Source organism: Electrona antarctica (genome assembly GCF_951216825.1).
Source record: "Electrona antarctica genome assembly, chromosome: 1".
In the NCBI taxonomy this organism is placed as follows: Eukaryota; Metazoa; Chordata; class Actinopteri; order Myctophiformes; family Myctophidae; genus Electrona; species Electrona antarctica.
In genome coordinates this window covers 32,674,666-32,692,856 of record NC_136806.1, presented here as the reverse complement: position 1 = coordinate 32,692,856, position 18,191 = coordinate 32,674,666, and the positions used below count along the sequence as shown (strand labels likewise).

Here is an 18,191-nt window from a genome sequence, read left to right as displayed (position 1 = left end):
TTTGAAAAAAAGACGAAAATTACTCCGAGACGATGGGCTATAGCCCATGGTCTCGGAGTGATTTTCGTCGAGACCATGGGCTATAGCCCATCGCCATGGTCATAAATGATGAAAAACAAGGATTTGAAAAAAAGACGAAAATTACTCCGAGACGATGGGCTATAGCCCATGGTCTCGGAGTGATTTTCGTCTTTTTTTCAAATCCTCAAAAATGATGCAAAACGGCATGCTATAGTATGCCGTTCGAGACCATGGGCTATAGCCCATCGCCATGGTCATAAATGATGAAAAACGAGGATTTGAAAAAAAGACGAAAATGACTCCGAGACGATGGGCTATAGCCCATGGTCTCGGAGTGATTTTCGTCTTCTTTTCAAATCCTCAAAAATGATGCAAAACGGAATGCTATAGTATGCCGTTCGAGACCATGGGCTATAGCCCATCGCCATGGTCATAAATGATGAAAAACAAGGATTTGAAAAAAAGACGAAAATGACTCCGAGACGATGGGCTATAGCCCATGGTCTCGGAGTGATTTTCGTCTTTTTTTCAAATCCTCAAAAATGATGCAAAACGGCATGCTATAGTATGCCGTTCGAGACCATGGGCTATAGCCCATCGCCATGGTCATAAATGATGAAAAACGAGGATTTGAAAAAAAGTCGAAAATGACTCCGAGACGATGGGCTATAGCCCATGGTCTCGGAGTGATTTTCGTCTTTTTTTCAAATCCTCAAAAATGATGCAAAACGGCATGCTATAGTATGCCGTTCGAGACCATGGGCTATAGCCCATCGCCATGGTCATAAATGATGAAAAACAAGGATTTGAAAAAAAGACGAAAAGGACTCCGAGACGATGGGCTATAGCCCATGGTCTCGGAGTGATTTTCGTATTTTTTTCAAATCCTCAAAAATGATGCAAAACGGAATGCTATAGTATGCCGTTCGAGACCATGGGCTATAGCCCATCGCCATGGTCATAAATGATGAAAAACGAGGATTTGAAAAAAAGACGAAAATGACTCCGAGACGATGGGCTATAGCCCATGGTCTCGGAGTGATTTTCGTCTTTTGTTCAAATCCTCAAAAATGATGCAAAACGGCATGCTATAGTATGCCGTTCGAGACCATGGGCTATAGCCCATCGCCATGGTCATAAATGATGAAAAACGAGGATTTGAAAAAAAGACGAAAATGACTCCGAGACGATGGGCTATAGCCCATGGTCTCGGAGTGATTTTCGTCTTTTTTTCAAATCCTCAAAAATGATGCAAAACGGCATGCTATAGTATGCCGTTCGAGACCATGGGCTATAGCCCATCGCCATGGTCATAAATGATGAAAAACGAGGATTTGAAAAAAAGTCGAAAATGACTCCGAGACGATGGGCTATAGCCCATGGTCTCGGAGTGATTTTCGTCTTTTTTTCAAATCCTCAAAAATGATGCAAAACGGCATGCTATAGTATGCCGTTCGAGACCATGGGCTATAGCCCATCGCCATGGTCATAAATGATGAAAAACGAGGATTTGAAAAAAAGTCGAAAATGACTCCGAGACGATGGGCTATAGCCCATGGTCTCGGAGTGATTTTCGTCTTTTTTTCAAATCCTCAAAAATGATGCAAAACGGCATGCTATAGTATGCCGTTCGAGACCATGGGCTATAGCCCATCGCCATGGTCATAAATGATGAAAAACAAGGATTTGAAAAAAAGACGAAAAGGACTCCGAGACGATGGGCTATAGCCCATGGTCTCGGAGTGATTTTCGTCTTTTTTTCAAATCCTCAAAAATGATGCAAAACGGAATGCTATAGTATGCCGTTCGAGACCATGGGCTATAGCCCATCGCCATGGTCATAAATGATGAAAAACGAGGATTTGAAAAAAAGACGAAAATGACTCCGAGACGATGGGCTATAGCCCATGGTCTCGGAGTGATTTTCGTCTTTTTTTCAAATCCTCAAAAATGATGCAAAACGGCATGCTATAGTATGCCGTTCGAGACCATGGGCTATAGCCCATCGCCATGGTCATAAATGATGAAAAACGAGGATTTGAAAAAAAGACGAAAATGACTCCGAGACGATGGGCTATAGCCCATGGTCTCGGAGTCATTTTCGTCTTTTTTTCAAATCCTTAAAAATGATGGAAAACGGCATGCTATAGTATGCCGTTCGAGACCATGGGCTATAGCCCATCGCCATGGTCATAAATGATGAAAAACAAGGATTTGAAAAAAAGACGAAAATTACTCCGAGACGATGGGCTATAGCCCATGGTCTCGGAGTGATTTTCGTCGAGACCATGGGCTATAGCCCATCGCCATGGTCATAAATGATGAAAAACAAGGATTTGAAAAAAAGACGAAAATGACTCCGAGACGATGGGCTATAGCCCATGGTCTCGGAGTGATTTTCGTCTTTTTTTCAAATCCTCAAAAATGATGGAAAACGGCATGCTATAGTATGCCGTTCGAGACCATGGGCTATAGCCCATCGCCATGGTCATAAATGATGAAAAACAAGGATTTGAAAAAAAGACGAAAATTACTCCGAGACGATGGGCTATAGCCCATGGTCTCGGAGTGATTTTCGTCTTTTTTTCAAATCCTCAAAAATGATGCAAAACGGCATGCTATAGTATGCCGTTCGAGACCATGGGCTATAGCCCATCGCCATGGTCATAAATGATGAAAAACGAGGATTTGAAAAAAAGTCGAAAATGACTCCGAGACGATGGGCTATAGCCCATGGTCTCGGAGTGATTTTCGTCTTTTTTTCAAATCCTCAAAAATGATGCAAAACGGCATGCTATAGTATGCCGTTCGAGACCATGGGCTATAGCCCATCGCCATGGTCATAAATGATGAAAAACAAGGATTTGAAAAAAAGACGAAAAGGACTCCGAGACGATGGGCTATAGCCCATGGTCTCGGAGTGATTTTCGTCTTTTTTTCAAATCCTCAAAAATGATGCAAAACGGAATGCTATAGTATGCCGTTCGAGACCATGGGCTATAGCCCATCGCCATGGTCATAAATGATGAAAAACGAGGATTTGAAAAAAAGACGAAAATGACTCCGAGACGATGGGCTATAGCCCATGGTCTCGGAGTGATTTTCGTCTTTTTTTCAAATCCTCAAAAATGATGCAAAACGGCATGCTATAGTATGCCGTTCGAGACCATGGGCTATAGCCCATCGCCATGGTCATAAATGATGAAAAACGAGGATTTGAAAAAAAGACGAAAATGACTCCGAGACGATGGGCTATAGCCCATGGTCTCGGAGTGATTTTCGTCTTTTTTTCAAATCCTCAAAAATGATGCAAAACGGCATGCTATAGTATGCCGTTCGAGACCATGGGCTATAGCCCATCGCCATGGTCATAAATGATGAAAAACGAGGATTTGAAAAAAAGTCGAAAATGACTCCGAGACGATGGGCTATAGCCCATGGTCTCGGAGTGATTTTCGTCTTTTTTTCAAATCCTCAAAAATGATGCAAAACGGCATGCTATAGTATGCCGTTCGAGACCATGGGCTATAGCCCATCGCCATGGTCATAAATGATGAAAAACGAGGATTTGAAAAAAAGTCGAAAATGACTCCGAGACGATGGGCTATAGCCCATGGTCTCGGAGTCATTTTCGTCTTTTTTTCAAATCCTTAAAAATGATGGAAAACGGCATGCTATAGTATGCCGTTCGAGACCATGGGCTATAGCCCATCGCCATGGTCATAAATGATGAAAAAAAGACGAAAATGACTCCGAGACGATGGGCTATAGCCCATGGTCTCGGAGTAATTTTCGTCTTTTTTTCAAATCCTCAAAAATGATGAAAAACGGCATGCTATAGTATGCCGTTCGAGACCATGGGCTATAGCCCATCGCAATGGTCATAAATGATGAAAAACGAGGATTTGAAAAAAAGACGAAAATGACTCCGAGACGATGGGCTATAGCCCATGGTCTCGGAGTGATTTTCGTCTTTTTTTCAAATCCTCAAAAATGTTGCAAAACGGCATGCTATAGTATGCCGTTCGAGACCATGGGCTATAGCCCATCTCCATGGTCATAAATGATGAAAAACAAGGATTTGAAAAAAAGACGAAAATGATTTGCTATAGCCCATGGTCTCGAACGGCATACTATAGCATGCCGTTTTCCATCATTTTTAAGGATTTGAAAAAAAGACGAAAATGACTCCGAGACCATGGGCTATAGCCCATCGTCTCGGAGTCATTTTCGTTTTTTTTTTCAAATCCTTGTTTTTCATCATTTATGACCATGGCGATGGGCTATAGCCCATGGTCTCGAACAAGGATTTGAAAAAAAGACGAAAAGGACTCCGAGACGATGGGCTATAGCCCATGGTCTCGGAGTGATTTTCGTCTTTTTTTCAAATCCTCAAAAATGATGCAAAACGGAATGCTATAGTATGCCGTTCGAGACCATGGGCTATAGCCCATCGCCATGGTCATAAATGATGAAAAACGAGGATTTGAAAAAAAGACGAAAATGACTCCGAGACGATGGGCTATAGCCCATGGTCTCGGAGTGATTTTCGTCTTTTTTTCAAATCCTCAAAAATGATGCAAAACGGCATGCTATAGTATGCCGTTCGAGACCATGGGCTATAGCCCATCGCCATGGTCATAAATGATGAAAAACGAGGATTTGAAAAAAAGACGAAAATGACTCCGAGACGATGGGCTATAGCCCATGGTCTCGGAGTGATTTTCGTCTTTTTTTCAAATCCTCAAAAATGATGCAAAACGGCATGCTATAGTATGCCGTTCGAGACCATGGGCTATAGCCCATCGCCATGGTCATAAATGATGAAAAACAAGGATTTGAAAAAAAAACGAAAATGACTCCGAGACGATGGGCTATAGCCCATGGTCTCGGAGTCATTTTCGTCTTTTTTTAAAATCCTTAAAAATGATGGAAAACGGCATGCTATAGTATGCCGTTCGAGACCATGGGCTATAGCCCATCGCCATGGTCATAAATGATGAAAAAAAGACGAAAATGACTCCGAGACGATGGGCTATAGCCCTAGCCTGGGTAAACCCACTCCCCCTACTGGACAACATTTCATTCTGCCAGGAGGGTTGAGTCTGGCAAAATGGTAATACAAAGTCTTTAGCATTGTATCAGCTTTGGTACGAGCCAATCCGCGACCGAGCTCAGGGCTCTGTGATTGACAGCGCACGTTGGCCAATCAGGAACGATTTGAGCAGTTGATGACGTATGTACTGCTCGACTCATTCACCACAACAAACATGGCGGAGCTAGTAGCTAGCAGTGACGTTACCGACGGAATAAAAACAGCCATAGGGGAAGTTATTGCAGAAATTGATTCAATAACAGCAATTAAACAAGAGCAAGAGTATGCACTTGTGGAGTTTCTCAGTGCACGGGACATTCTCTGCGTTCTTCCTACAGGTTTTGGAAAAAGCTTAGTATATCAACTAGCACCGTTGGTGACAAAGAAAATGTTCCCAGACAGCAATCCTATCTTCATCATTGTTTCGCCACTCGTCGCGCTGATGGAGGACCAGATAAAAGAAGCAACAAAACTAGGAGTTACTGCTATGCAGCTTGGTGTTCACAACGTTACAGACCTAGAACAGGGATCCTATCAATTAGTATTTGGCAGTCCAGAGGCTTGGCTGATGAATGATAAGTGGCTGAAAATGCTGGAAAGTCCTGTGTATCGTGAAAACATCATGGGAATAGTGGTCGATGAAGTACACGTCGCATATAAATGGTAAATATATATAGAATCTCCTGTTACTGTTTAAACTTATGATTATTTGTGTTGTAGACTAGTAGGGCAGTGGTTTTAAACCCTTTTCATATCAAGGCACCTTATTTATTCAGAACTTGAGCCACAGACCACTATTTGAAGACAATTAGCCTCAATATTTTGTTATTGTTGTATAAAATGTCCACAATTCCATGCTGTATGATTAGGAGAGATAGCAGGCAAACGTTGATCAAAATAACATTCTACATTCTGTAATTGTGTAGACTTCTTTTAAATTAAGTAATGCAGATGTTTAACAATAGAGAGAGTTGAGATAATCTATAATAAGGGTACATTTGGTAACCAACTTTCCATAATTTAACTGGGGACCACCTGTAACCCGCTCAAAGATCACTGGTGGTCCCCGGAACACTGGTTAAAAATCACTGTAGTAGACTACCAGGGCTAGGACGTAGGCCCCCTATTTTTCATGTGTATATGATGATTTCTTTTTGTTGTTGTATAGAAGTTGCATAGAAGTGTTTATTTGTCTTTAAATGTTCTGATGAATAGAAACCGGGTGACCCTGATGAAAACTAGTCTTAGTGCTTTTAATGGATTTATTCTCTTACTTGTACTGTAGTTGAACTGTACCCATTCTACAAACTGTTAATAACATAATCAATCAACAACATGTTATCTGTGAACACAAGTGGAACATTAGGCTACTGGCTTCAATGTGGTAATCATCAACATTGTCTGCTTTATTGTCTTCATCAGGGGACTGGGTGCAAAGGGGAAACCTGCCTTCAGAGATAGCTTTTCAAAGCTTAGTGTACTCCGATCCATTGTGAAACAAGGTGAGTAAAATGAACCCTTTAACCCATTTAAATCTGAGACCAGATTCTACAAAATGTCATACAAAATCATGACAGTTTTCTATATCAGTGGTGCTCAAACTATTTAACGTCAAGGACACCCAAAATTATATGTAATTGGCCACCGACCCCCATCTGAAAATATGTTGTTCCAGGGAGCCCCCAGAAGCAAATATTTGAGTTGAAAAATAGCTTGTAGATCTGCTATTTTTCAACAGCTACAGTTTTAAATAATGGTTAAAAGCTATAAGGCGACACAGATGCGGCCTCAGGTCTAAATGGGTTAACTGTAGTGCGGTACATAATGAATAAACCTGTTCTGTTGGTTTGGTCTGATGTCTCATCCGATAGTTTGATAAACCAGCCGGTCACGTGAACTCACATTCTGTTTTACCAGGCTAATTATTTTGATGTCTTGTAATTTACCATTGCACTATTCTGCAATAAATAGCACTGTTTATTTGTGACATCATGTATTATATTCTTATTCTTATGTCTTCTTCAGGCACCCCAGTGTTGGCTCTGACCGCATCAGCAGACATGGAGTCCAGAGACAGAGTCACCAGACTTCTAGCAATGGAGAATGCAACACGGGTGATTGTGAGCCCCAACAGAACCAACATCCGACTAGCACTAGCCTCAGCACCACGCCACGAAAAAGTACAATGTCTTGACTGGATAGTGGATGATGTTCGAGCCAAGGGAACAGCGATGGCACAGATCATTATCTACTGCCGGTCACGTGACAAGACAGCAGAGGTGTACCACTATCTGAAAGCAGAACTAGGTGAAGATTTCTGGTTAGACAGGGACCCAGAGAAAAAGTGGGACAATGAATTGATTGGCATGTACCATAAAGGGACTGACAAAGACAACAAGAACTTTGTAATTAGTTCACTGAATGGACAGGGGAATTGCAGAGTTGTTGCTGCCACAACTGCGCTCGGGATGGGCCTCAACTTTCCCAATATCTCTCATGTGGTGATGTTTGGTCCACCAAACGACACAGAAGCGATAGTCCAACAGGCTGGCAGAGCTGGGAGAAACGGAGTGCAATCACACGCAGTTTTATACAACACAAGGTCATTTCATGTGGATAAGGCAGTACGAGATTTGTTTACAGAAGGCAGAACCAGTTGCTTGAGAAAAGCTTTGTATAGTAAATTTGAAGAGATTACAGAAAGTCTTGAGCCAGGTCATCTGTGCTGTACATTTTGCCATAAGTCATGTTCATGTGATGGATCAGGTGTTTGTGTGGAGCCTCTACCCATTTATGAGCAGCAGAAAAATATTTGTGTACCTTTGCAGTCAAGGGTGGTTACACGTAATCACAAAACATTAATCAAGGCACAGTTGGAGAAGTACAAAAACGATTTGGTTGCAGACCTCCCATACCTCTTTACTAGCCAGGCTGCTTGTACAGGATTTAGTGATCAATTGATTGTTGCCGTTTTGGAAAAGTGTGCACACATCTTCGACATCGATTACATAGATAACCACCTTCCTGTCTACAGCCACGAACATGCACGGCACATATTACAAGTTATCAATGATGTTTTTCATGACATTGAAGATATGCCGCCTGCCAACCCCACAGAGGGTGCTAGCATTTGTCCGCCAGATATTTATTACCGTGGGTATTTTGATGAGTCAGATGAAGACACATACTGTGATTCCAATGAGGATTCCAATTCCAGCTCAAATGATGACATTTGAAGTTGGCCTGAGCATGTACATTTGTTTTGTTTTGAGTCAATACTTATGTACTTTTCTGAATGCAACTTAATAAAGTTTTCATTGTTGGATACTCTATTTCTTGTCGGTTGTAGGTGTGCAAAAGCCTTGCTTTTTAAGTCTACCGATTGACGGGTCAATTTGGTTTCATTTTACACTCCCTAGAGTTTTATTATATTCTGCATTACTTCATTTACAGTATACACTATATTAGAGAATGTAGAATAATCATTTTGGTAAACGTTTATCTCTCCTATGGTACCACATATTTAACGTTTAAGGTCAGAGCTTCACCCATTTAGACCTGAGGACAATTCTACAAATGTCTTCTAAATCTAAGGCAGTTTTCTGAAAAACCCATGTTTCTATGTCAGTGGTTCTCAAACATTTTCATGTCGAGGACCCCCAAAAATATATGTCATTGGCTGCCGACCCCCATCTGAAAATATGTTGTTCCAGGGACCCCCCGGAAGCAAAGATTTGAGTTAAATTTTCAGGAGTTAAATTTTTGCACCACATTTTCAGGATTTTTCAAAAAATAGCAGATCTACAAGCTTGTAGCGCGGCACTCGGTGCAGCGCTATGAGCTTGTAGATCTACTTGAACAGCTACAGTATAACATAATGCTTAAAACACCCAGAATGGGCTAAATCTCAAATGCCAAATAATGGACCTGGATATTATTTTTTTAAAACCACTGTGCTAGACAAACAGAATCCAGGAGCTTCTTATCAATTTCCTTGCTCATTGATCTAAATATATAACTATTTTAAGATGGCGTTCCCTTATTGCATGGTGTGGATTAAATCCGGGAGAGCTAGGTGAGATTGACATCAAACATCAGCCATCCATGAAGTGCTTCTCTCTTCTGGACATTAGACATTAGAATGTTAAGATGGACCACTTTCCAGGTTAAATTTGGCTTTAGTCACAGGAAACATTTTGTTGGGTTGATCCAATCAAGCAGGTCTCATGCAGCTCAGGGGTTAATTTACAGTACAAGTAGAGAATGTAGAATAATTATTTTGGTAACACTTTTAAGGGAAGTCAACACCTCAAGAGATTCCCATGCGGTACCCTGTGGAGAAAGCCATTGTCTGTCTAATCCTTTGAAGCTTCCCAGACGTGTGACCCAAAAACACTATATCCTGTAGGACTATATCATGTCATGTATGAATCAACTTATGCTCTCTCTCACAATAAATTGTTTTGTGGAAGTCTGACGACTGCCTGTCCTTTGAGACCTTGTGCTGTATTAACACAGTGCTATTTAAGAAATGCAAAGGTGGTGTTCAAAGCATTTTATTTTACAAATTAAACAATGAAAAAGCAACATTTATAACAGACACACAAACATATAAAATAAATGGAAAGGACAAATGGTTACCCTACATTCAGAGCTTTGTTAAGCCAAAATATGTCCCTGTACAATTGCACATGAGAAATGGGAGACAAAATACTCAGGGAAGTTTCACATTTGAACTACTCTCCATTCTCTTAGCCTAGCCTTCATCCACAAACGATATTCACTGTAATTGAATTTGGACAGGAGGTTCCTGTCAAAACGAGGGAAGGCACTGAATTCTCTGCCGGGATGACTTGCAAAGAGCTCTCCCTCAAGGGCAACCTGGACCAGTGCTCTGATGTCGTTTGTCTGGTCAGGTGTGTGATGCCTGCCACTTTGCTTGGCCACTCCCAACTCAGCGTCTGTGGCATCTAACAAGTGCTTGAGGACACTGATGGACCTACTAATTCTGCTGGCAGATTGCTCGGTCAGGTTTGCTCCAAGGCCCTTCAAGAAAGACTTGAGGAAATTGTTCAAGTGTTCCAGGTGCAAGTCTAGGCTGATGTTATTTCCTTTCCCCCCCCTGCTGCTCCAAAAACGGTTATATGTGATGCTGTGGACCAACTTGGGTGAAAGAGTGGCATTCAGTTGCACCGATAGCAGGAAGGTGCTGTAGGCATACTGAGTGTGACCATATGCTTTATAGTACATAAGGGCAACTGTGTACAGCTTCAATAGCCTCTTTCCGTCTCCTTCTTTCACAGCATCGCGTAGATTCATCAAAAAAAAAACAAAGCTTAATCTTGCCACTGAATGTTCTGTTTTGTGGTCCATTGTAGGGGTGGTTGGGGAGGTCGGTACATCTGGTTGTAGCTGGAGTTTGTGGTATTTGAGCTCATGTGTATTGCGAGACTTCTTGTGCTTGTAGACCTTTGAGCAGCCTTCCATGCGGCACCTAAGCTGTGTCTGTGGAGACAACAGTGTAAGACTTAAAAGAAAGACAGAGGAATACAGTGTGCTATGCCTAAGACAAATGTGGTACAGCAAGGCACAGGTGAATCACATGACAACATGCCCCTAAAGAATATTTCAATTCAATATATAATATATATATATAATATATATATAATATAAACAATTCTTGGCATCTGCCACTTGAATTAAAGGTGACTTGATCAAAAAGCACCTGTCAGCTCAAATCCACAATGCAACATTTTGTTTTCAGTGTTGCTGTGCACAAACATCGGTAGCATTATAAATTAAATACAAAAAAAACCCTACCTATTCCATTTCCCCCCCTCTATTTCCCATTCCAAGTACATTTGTCTTATATGTAATGCCAGCGCCGCTATTCTAAAGCACCCTCAGGTACATATTTAAACTATTTTCAGGTGGGTAGATCTTGTTGAGCTGGTCATTTTGAAAGTAGCTCTCAAGTCAAAAAAGGGTGGGCACCCCTTTGGTACAGTGACAGTCACACTGCAATATCTTACAATATGGTTTACATATTTGTATTGCTAACATACATACTAACTATTTTAGTCTAGATGGCACGGCCTCATCAAACAAACAAATTACTATTATGGAAATGTTAAAAAACCTCAGGTTGTTGTTCTTCGGCCAGGGTAACCGCTGTTGCAACGGCAGACGTGGTGTCATTGATGTTGACGAAGGTTTTCACAACTAGCGCTGCTTTGTCATGCAGCCAGGTCCGCTTGAGTTCCATATCCTCGGCATCCCTTACGTTGTCTGGGATGAATCCCTCAGGCGTTTCTGTTAGCGGAAACAGTGCAAGAAAAAACAGCATGTTGATGGAAATACTACCTATTAATCCAATATAGGAATGAAAATGTTTTAATTGATAAAAAAAAAGTGTTATACCAGAGACATCCTTCAGCTGAAAAATGGTCATTGCTGCTGCCAGGAAAAGTGCTGCTGTCTCTTTAGCCACAAACTCTTTATATGCATTGAATGCAACTTTTGGGCCCTTCTTCGCATTGCTGCACCTAGGACATATTAACAAGTTTAATTGCACTATATTGTGCCCCTCTTTCTCTCTCTCTCTCACACACAGACTCACACTTGCAAGACGACTGGGCCAACTCCTTTTGCACGCACACGCGCGCGCACACACACGCCCACAGACAGACAGACAGACAGACAGACAGACAGACAGACAGACAGTTACACGAACCAGTTGAATCTTTTGATACCAAGCCAATAGCGGCCAGGTGTTCACTGGGGACAGGACTTCATAGATCACTTTGCCCTATCTCTCTCTCCCTCATTCACTCACTCACTCACTCAAACACTCAAACACGCACGCACGCATGCACATGGACAGGCCAAAATTCATGGGGCCGGTTTTCACTGCAGAATAAACAGAAGATACAGTTAAATAAACAGGTTTAATAAACAGAAATTATGAGCATTCAACTAATATGATCATAAGGTATTTTTGAATAGGGTTACATTTTGAGTCGGTATTACAAACCTGAGCTTGTTCATGTTCGCCAGCAAGGTACCGTGGTCTTTGGCAGACGCGTCTTTGAAGAAGACCTTATGATATATCTGAATGACATTTTGTATTAGATTACACTATAGCAGAAACAAAAGTTTGAAGCTTCAATCTATATATGGTAATCAAACTTTGTTCAATTTGCAACAAGTATTATTACTTGTTCTCTTAGACAAGGGCATTGTGTGTTTAAATATAAAGATATCCTTGAAGTCAACATGCTATTGGGGGACAGCACAAGCTTTTATTTTATTAGCCAAAAAACTATTCATTTCGTAACCATCTGTTGACCATTTAAATTCACTCACTTCATAAAGGTTTCTGATAGCGTGCCAGTCTTCAAACTTGAACTGCATTCCTGCAAGTCTTACTTCGGGTGATCTTCCATTGCCCATGGTCCACTGCATTTTGCGACTGGCACCTTCAGTGAGCCTGTCACCTCCAACCAGGAGAGTTTCCATGCCATCCTTGCCCTTTGGTACATAGCTACAAAATACACAAGTCTTTTAACACCATTCAGCCTCTCTCTCTCTCAAACACACACACACACACACACACACACACAATTCACATTTAAAATTACTTACTTGGTCTGTATATGCTCCAGAATGGCTTGCAGGTCGTCAGATTCGTTCTCATTTTTAAAGAGGAGACCAAGGGGATGCTATGAAGAGTATATTGACAATATAGTGATTATAACAACACAGGCTTATGTCTATACACATTGACAGTGAAGGTTAATACTAATTGCATTGTTTAGCTAACAGCACTTACATGGGTGGAAGCCTTTGACATGTTCTCTGAATACTCATGGGGAATGTGATGGACTGCAACGTTGCGTAGGGGTTTGAAGGCGTCAAGATGCTGGGTGAGGATTCTTGCTCCGAGTACAATGAATTCCTGTTCCATGCTCCATTGCGATTCACGGCTAGGCATAGATGTCTTAATGTCGTACCCTGTGAGAGACAGCCGGGGTTTCTCGTTGCTGAGGTGGTGGGTGGGTACTCTGTCTTCCACAGCCATGAGATGAGTCCAGTGTATAGATTTGTTGCTTCTATCTATTGCCTGGTGGTGTGTGGGCATGTAGAAGTCCAGATTGTCTAATATTATTGAGTAGCTGTGTGGTGGCTGGTTGGTTAACTCTAGGCTTAGTGGTGGTGATGCCTCTGCGGCAGCCATTAATGCATTGAAAGTCTGGAATTCTAATTCACTGGTCTGCTGTTGTGAAGTGCTTTGTTGTTCCTCTGTGTCCTGGATGTCCATGTCTAACCAGTCCATGTCCTCTCTGACACTTGCCTCGTCTACAGCTGAAGTGCTCGGTGCTCCCTCTATTGCAAAAACAAAAGTAAGAATAATAGGAAATCATTACATTTATTATGGCTCTGGGTATGAATAATACCAAAAAAATCACACTGGTGTTAAGTCATGCATCATTATAGTAATACACAAAGAAAAAATAAACAACATTTATTTTCAATTTGAGGGTTAAACATTTAAAAATTCTGTCCCTCTTACCAGACAATTCAAGCATTTCCATACATCTCAAAACATCTCCATCCGAGCCTTGCTGGGGGTTGAGGTCCAGGTCACCATCTGAGTTTGGCTGGGGGTTGAGGAACAATTCGTTGGCAGCTTTGAGCTTCTGAAGTGCTTCACCACATGTGTTTGCCAGTAAACGTTGCTTCTTGACTGCTGAGACATGGCTGGTTGAAATCCCTAACTTGCAAAGTCTTTGAAACACAGCCTTTTTTGCCCCACCATACTGCAGAACACTGTTTATATAATATGCAAAAGCAGATGGCAATTTTTCATGTCTTCCTCTCAAGAGTACAGATGCAGCAGCACAGATTTGGAGTGGAGACTGGTTTGTGATGGTGGACAACAGTGAGAACAGGAATGGAGCTAGACGTTGGAGATCTGACCCCATCTTGGCAAATGAAAAGGATTTCAAGTTTTTGGGAGAACAACGAAACAGCATGAAATCTTGTTTTGGCTGGCAAAGTCTCTTGCATTCATTGTTTAGGAGAATGAGCACAGATTCTTTGATTGTGTCCAGCAGTGTGTCGTGTTTCATGATGAGGTTTGCAGCAGTTGACCATTTTTCCTTTGCGATGTTCTCCAAAATCCCTGCTGCAGATTTGGGGCATCTCAGTGTGATTGGTTTAGCCGTAGGATAATGAATGATAAGCTGAAAGATTAAGCAGAGTGTGCATTACAACTTAAATACATAATTATAGGTTTATAATAGCCAGGGCAGCATTCCTTTTTGGGTTTATGATCCGGTCGGGAACGGATGATATCGTTGCAGTCATTGTTTTGTAGTCATCAGGCAGGAACCATCAATCTGGAACTTCCTTTCCCTCAAACCGATTTTTCTCAATAAAAGCTGCAGGCTACGAGAGAACGAGTCACGCTTTTATTATTTTGTTATTCTTCCGGTTGCTGCCTGATGACTACAAAACAATGACTGCAACGATATCATCCGCTCCTGACCGATTCACACAGCAATTTTGTAACACAGACTAGGCTTTCCTCAGAGGTGGAAAGCCTGGTGACGTGAGGTTAGGTTTATATTTTATAATAGGCTGCAGTTATCAATAAACGGGTGATGATAATAGGTTTTGGAGCTTTATATTGCCAATTTTAAAACAGAAAAAGACAGTCCAACAAAACACATTTTTCTTACACCATACTTTGAACACAAAGTGGTATGCAGACTTGCAGAGCAAGAGCAATGTCAAAGTAAAACTTACATTTTAAATTGATACAGGAAAAGCGCAAATGCTTGATCTTAGTCAGTGGTTTTCAACCAGTGGTCCAGGGACCACCAGTGGTGCTGGTCCCCAGCTAAATGATGGAGTTTGTAACCAATTGGACCCTTATAAGTTATTTACCTTTTGACCCTTATGGGTCCATTTGGTTTCATTTTACGGTCTCAAGAGTTAAATCAGTTAAATCATTGTTACATCTGCATTACTTAATTTAGAAGAAGTCTAGTAACTAGTCTACATAATTAGAGAATGAAATTGTGGACAAAATCGTATCCAACGATAACAGCATTCTTTAGTGTTGGGTCAGCAAGACTAAATCTCATGAAATGGTGGTCCGTGGCTCAAATGCTAAATAAAAAATTGGCATTGATGAAAAAGGTTGAAAACCACTCTCATCTACTCTACCTAGCTGTAAATAACAAACATAATTCATGTTTGTGATTATTTAAAAGGTATTATCATATTAATTTATCATTGTTAAGTTCACTCTGTATATCCACGGGCATAATAGCATGATGATGCCATTACAAATCATGGGCAACATGGAAGAAATGTGATTAATAAAAACGAAATGAACTGCTAGAAGGTCTTAACTTAATTAAGCAGTCACCGTCTCTATGACATGTTGTTCTTTATAAAGTAAGTATAGAGATCGACTACTATGCAATCAAATAAATCTGTATACAAGATCATTTCAGATTTCAGGGAAATACTAAATTAACTGTTACATTTAAAAAATTGCGGAGCGAGTTGGTAAAGGGGCGAGCAGTCTCGTATTCCTCATTTTTTAACTCATAATAAATAGCAGGTTAGTACATCGTTGTGATTGTGAACTTCTTACCTCTATCACACTTTGTCTTGTGGCTGTCCCAGGAGTTTTTAGTGGGGTTAACTTGCGATTTGGTGTAGGAGGATAGTATCTTTTCCTTTTCGCTGCCCGTGGTGTTTTCATAGGGGAATCTCTCATCCTTTTCTCTGTTTGGGGTGGTGTAGTTTTCGTTGTTGGGGACTGGCTACTAGCGGCCGGTTCGGCACCAGTTTCTACCTGTTTCCATTTGTTGAGTGTTAATAACGACTCCTCTATTGTTGTCATCTGTCTGAAGCACTTATTGCAAATACGCAAAGACTTGTCATCTTGTGGAAGCAGCTGTAGGCCAACGGAAACCAGACGCTGATATATGGTTCTTTGGCTAGGATCCAGTTCGTAAATCTTCCTGGTGTTAGATAAACGGCCGGCTTTCCGACAACTCTCTTTGCAGAGACGGCAAAAATCGTTTACATTCGATTCAGCCATAACAAATAACGATCGTTTGTTGCTGGTTTGATTTCGAAATAAACTAGTGTGGCAAGGCAAGAAGATTTCAATAGCTGCTGTGTGCAATGCATAGAGACTATGTAGGCTACTGGTGGAGGAGGAAGGAAGTAGGAAGTAGGAACAGGAAGTAGGAACGGAACGCGTTTAGATGACGCCACTTATTTTGATATACGCTGATTGGCTGAAGGGGTTGTCCGTCAACGCTACTCTCCCGCCCCACGGCTAAACAGCCACACAGGCGATTATGCCAGACTCTCCCCGCAGGCAGAATGAAAATCTGGCGAGGGGGGAGGGGTTTACCCAGGCTACTATAGCCCATGGTCTCGGAGTAATTTTCGTCTTTTTTTCAAATCCTCAAAAATGATGAAAAACGGCATGCTATAGTATGCCGTTCGAGACCATGGGCTATAGCCCATCGCAATGGTCATAAATGATGAAAAACGAGGATTTGAAAAAAAGACGAAAATGACTCCGAGACGATGGGCTATAGCCCATGGTCTCGGAGTGATTTTCGTCTTTTTTTCAAATCCTCAAAAATGTTGCAAAACGGCATGCTATAGTATGCCGTTCGAGACCATGGGCTATAGCCCATCGCCATGGTCATAAATGATGAAAAACAAGGATTTGAAAAAAAGACGAAAATTACTCCGAGACGATGGGCTATAGCCCATGGTCTCGGAGTGATTTTCGTCTTTTTTTCAAATCCTCAAAAATGATGGAAAACGGCATGCTATAGTATGCCGTTCGAGACCATGGGCTATAGCCCATCGCCATGGTCATAAATGATGAAAAACAAGGATTTGAAAAAAAGACGAAAATGACTCCGAGACGATGGGCTATAGCCCATGGTCTCGGAGTGATTTTCGTCTTTTTTTCAAATCCTCAAAAATGATGCAAAACGGCATGCTATAGTATGCCGTTCGAGACCATGGGCTATAGCCCATCGCCATGGTCATAAATGATGAAAAACGAGGATTTGAAAAAAAGTCGAAAATGACTCCGAGACGATGGGCTATAGCCCATGGTCTCGGAGTAATTTTCGTCTTTTTTTCAAATCCTCAAAAATGATGAAAAACGGCATGCTATAGTATGCCGTTCGAGACCATGGGCTATAGCCCATCGACATGGTCATAAATGATGAAAAACGAGGATTTGAAAAAAAGTCGAAAATGACTCCGAGACGATGGGCTATAGCCCATGGTCTCGGAGTGATTTTCGTCTTTTTTTCAAATCCTCAAAAATGTTGCAAAACGGCATGCTATAGTATGCCGTTCGAGACCATGGGCTATAGCCCATCGCCATGGTCATAAATGATGAAAAACAAGGATTTGAAAAAAAGACGAAAATGACTCCGAGACGATGGGCTATAGCCCATGGTCTCGGAGTGATTTTCGTCTTTTTTTCAAATCCTCAAAAATGATGGAAAACGGCATGCTATAGTATGCCGTTCGAGACCATGGGCTATAGCCCATCGCCATGGTCATAAATGATGAAAAACAAGGATTTGAAAAAAAGACGAAAATGACTCCGAGACGATGGGCTATAGCCCATGGTCTCGGAGTGATTTTCGTCTTTTTTTCAAATCCTCAAAAATGATGCAAAACGGCATGCTATAGTATGCCGTTCGAGACCATGGGCTATAGCCCATCGCCATGGTCATAAATGATGAAAAACGAGGATTTGAAAAAAAGTCGAAAATGACTCCGAGACGATGGGCTATAGCCCATGGTCTCGGAGTAATTTTCGTCTTTTTTTCAAATCCTCAAAAATGATGAAAAACGGCATGCTATAGTATGCCGTTCGAGACCATGGGCTATAGCCCATCGACATGGTCATAAATGATGAAAAACGAGGATTTGAAAAAAAGTCGAAAATGACTCCGAGACGATGGGCTATAGCCCATGGTCTCGGAGTAATTTTCGTCTTTTTTTC

General features: G+C 41.4%; 2 protein-coding genes across 2 annotated transcripts; one reads left to right on the top strand and one right to left on the bottom strand.

Annotated features, from left to right (window-relative positions):
• Window positions 1–5,118: 5,118 nt before the first annotated feature.
• LOC306920077 (ATP-dependent DNA helicase RecQ-like) lies at window positions 5,119–8,502 on the top strand (the record flags this gene model as incomplete). The annotated part of the gene is made up of 4 exons (XM_079496698.1): window positions 5,119–5,779; window positions 6,539–6,618; window positions 7,142–7,718; window positions 8,466–8,502. The coding sequence occupies exons 1-4, from the start codon at window positions 5,253–5,255 to the stop codon at window positions 8,500–8,502; spliced, it is 1,221 nt and encodes a 406-aa protein (XP_079352824.1). The 5' UTR covers window positions 5,119–5,252.
• Window positions 8,503–9,841: 1,339 nt separating this feature from the next.
• On the bottom strand, window positions 9,842–14,123 carry LOC306920068 (uncharacterized protein; the record flags this gene model as incomplete). Its single annotated transcript, XM_079496684.1, has 7 exons — window positions 13,689–14,123; window positions 12,948–13,501; window positions 12,761–12,837; window positions 11,537–11,661; window positions 11,256–11,428; window positions 10,517–10,621; window positions 9,842–10,336 (listed from the first exon to the last, which is right to left on the bottom strand). Exons 1-7 carry the CDS (start codon window positions 14,098–14,100, stop codon window positions 9,842–9,844), a joined length of 1,941 nt encoding a protein of 646 aa, XP_079352810.1. The 5' UTR covers window positions 14,101–14,123.
• Between the last annotated feature and the right edge of the window lie 4,068 nt (window positions 14,124–18,191).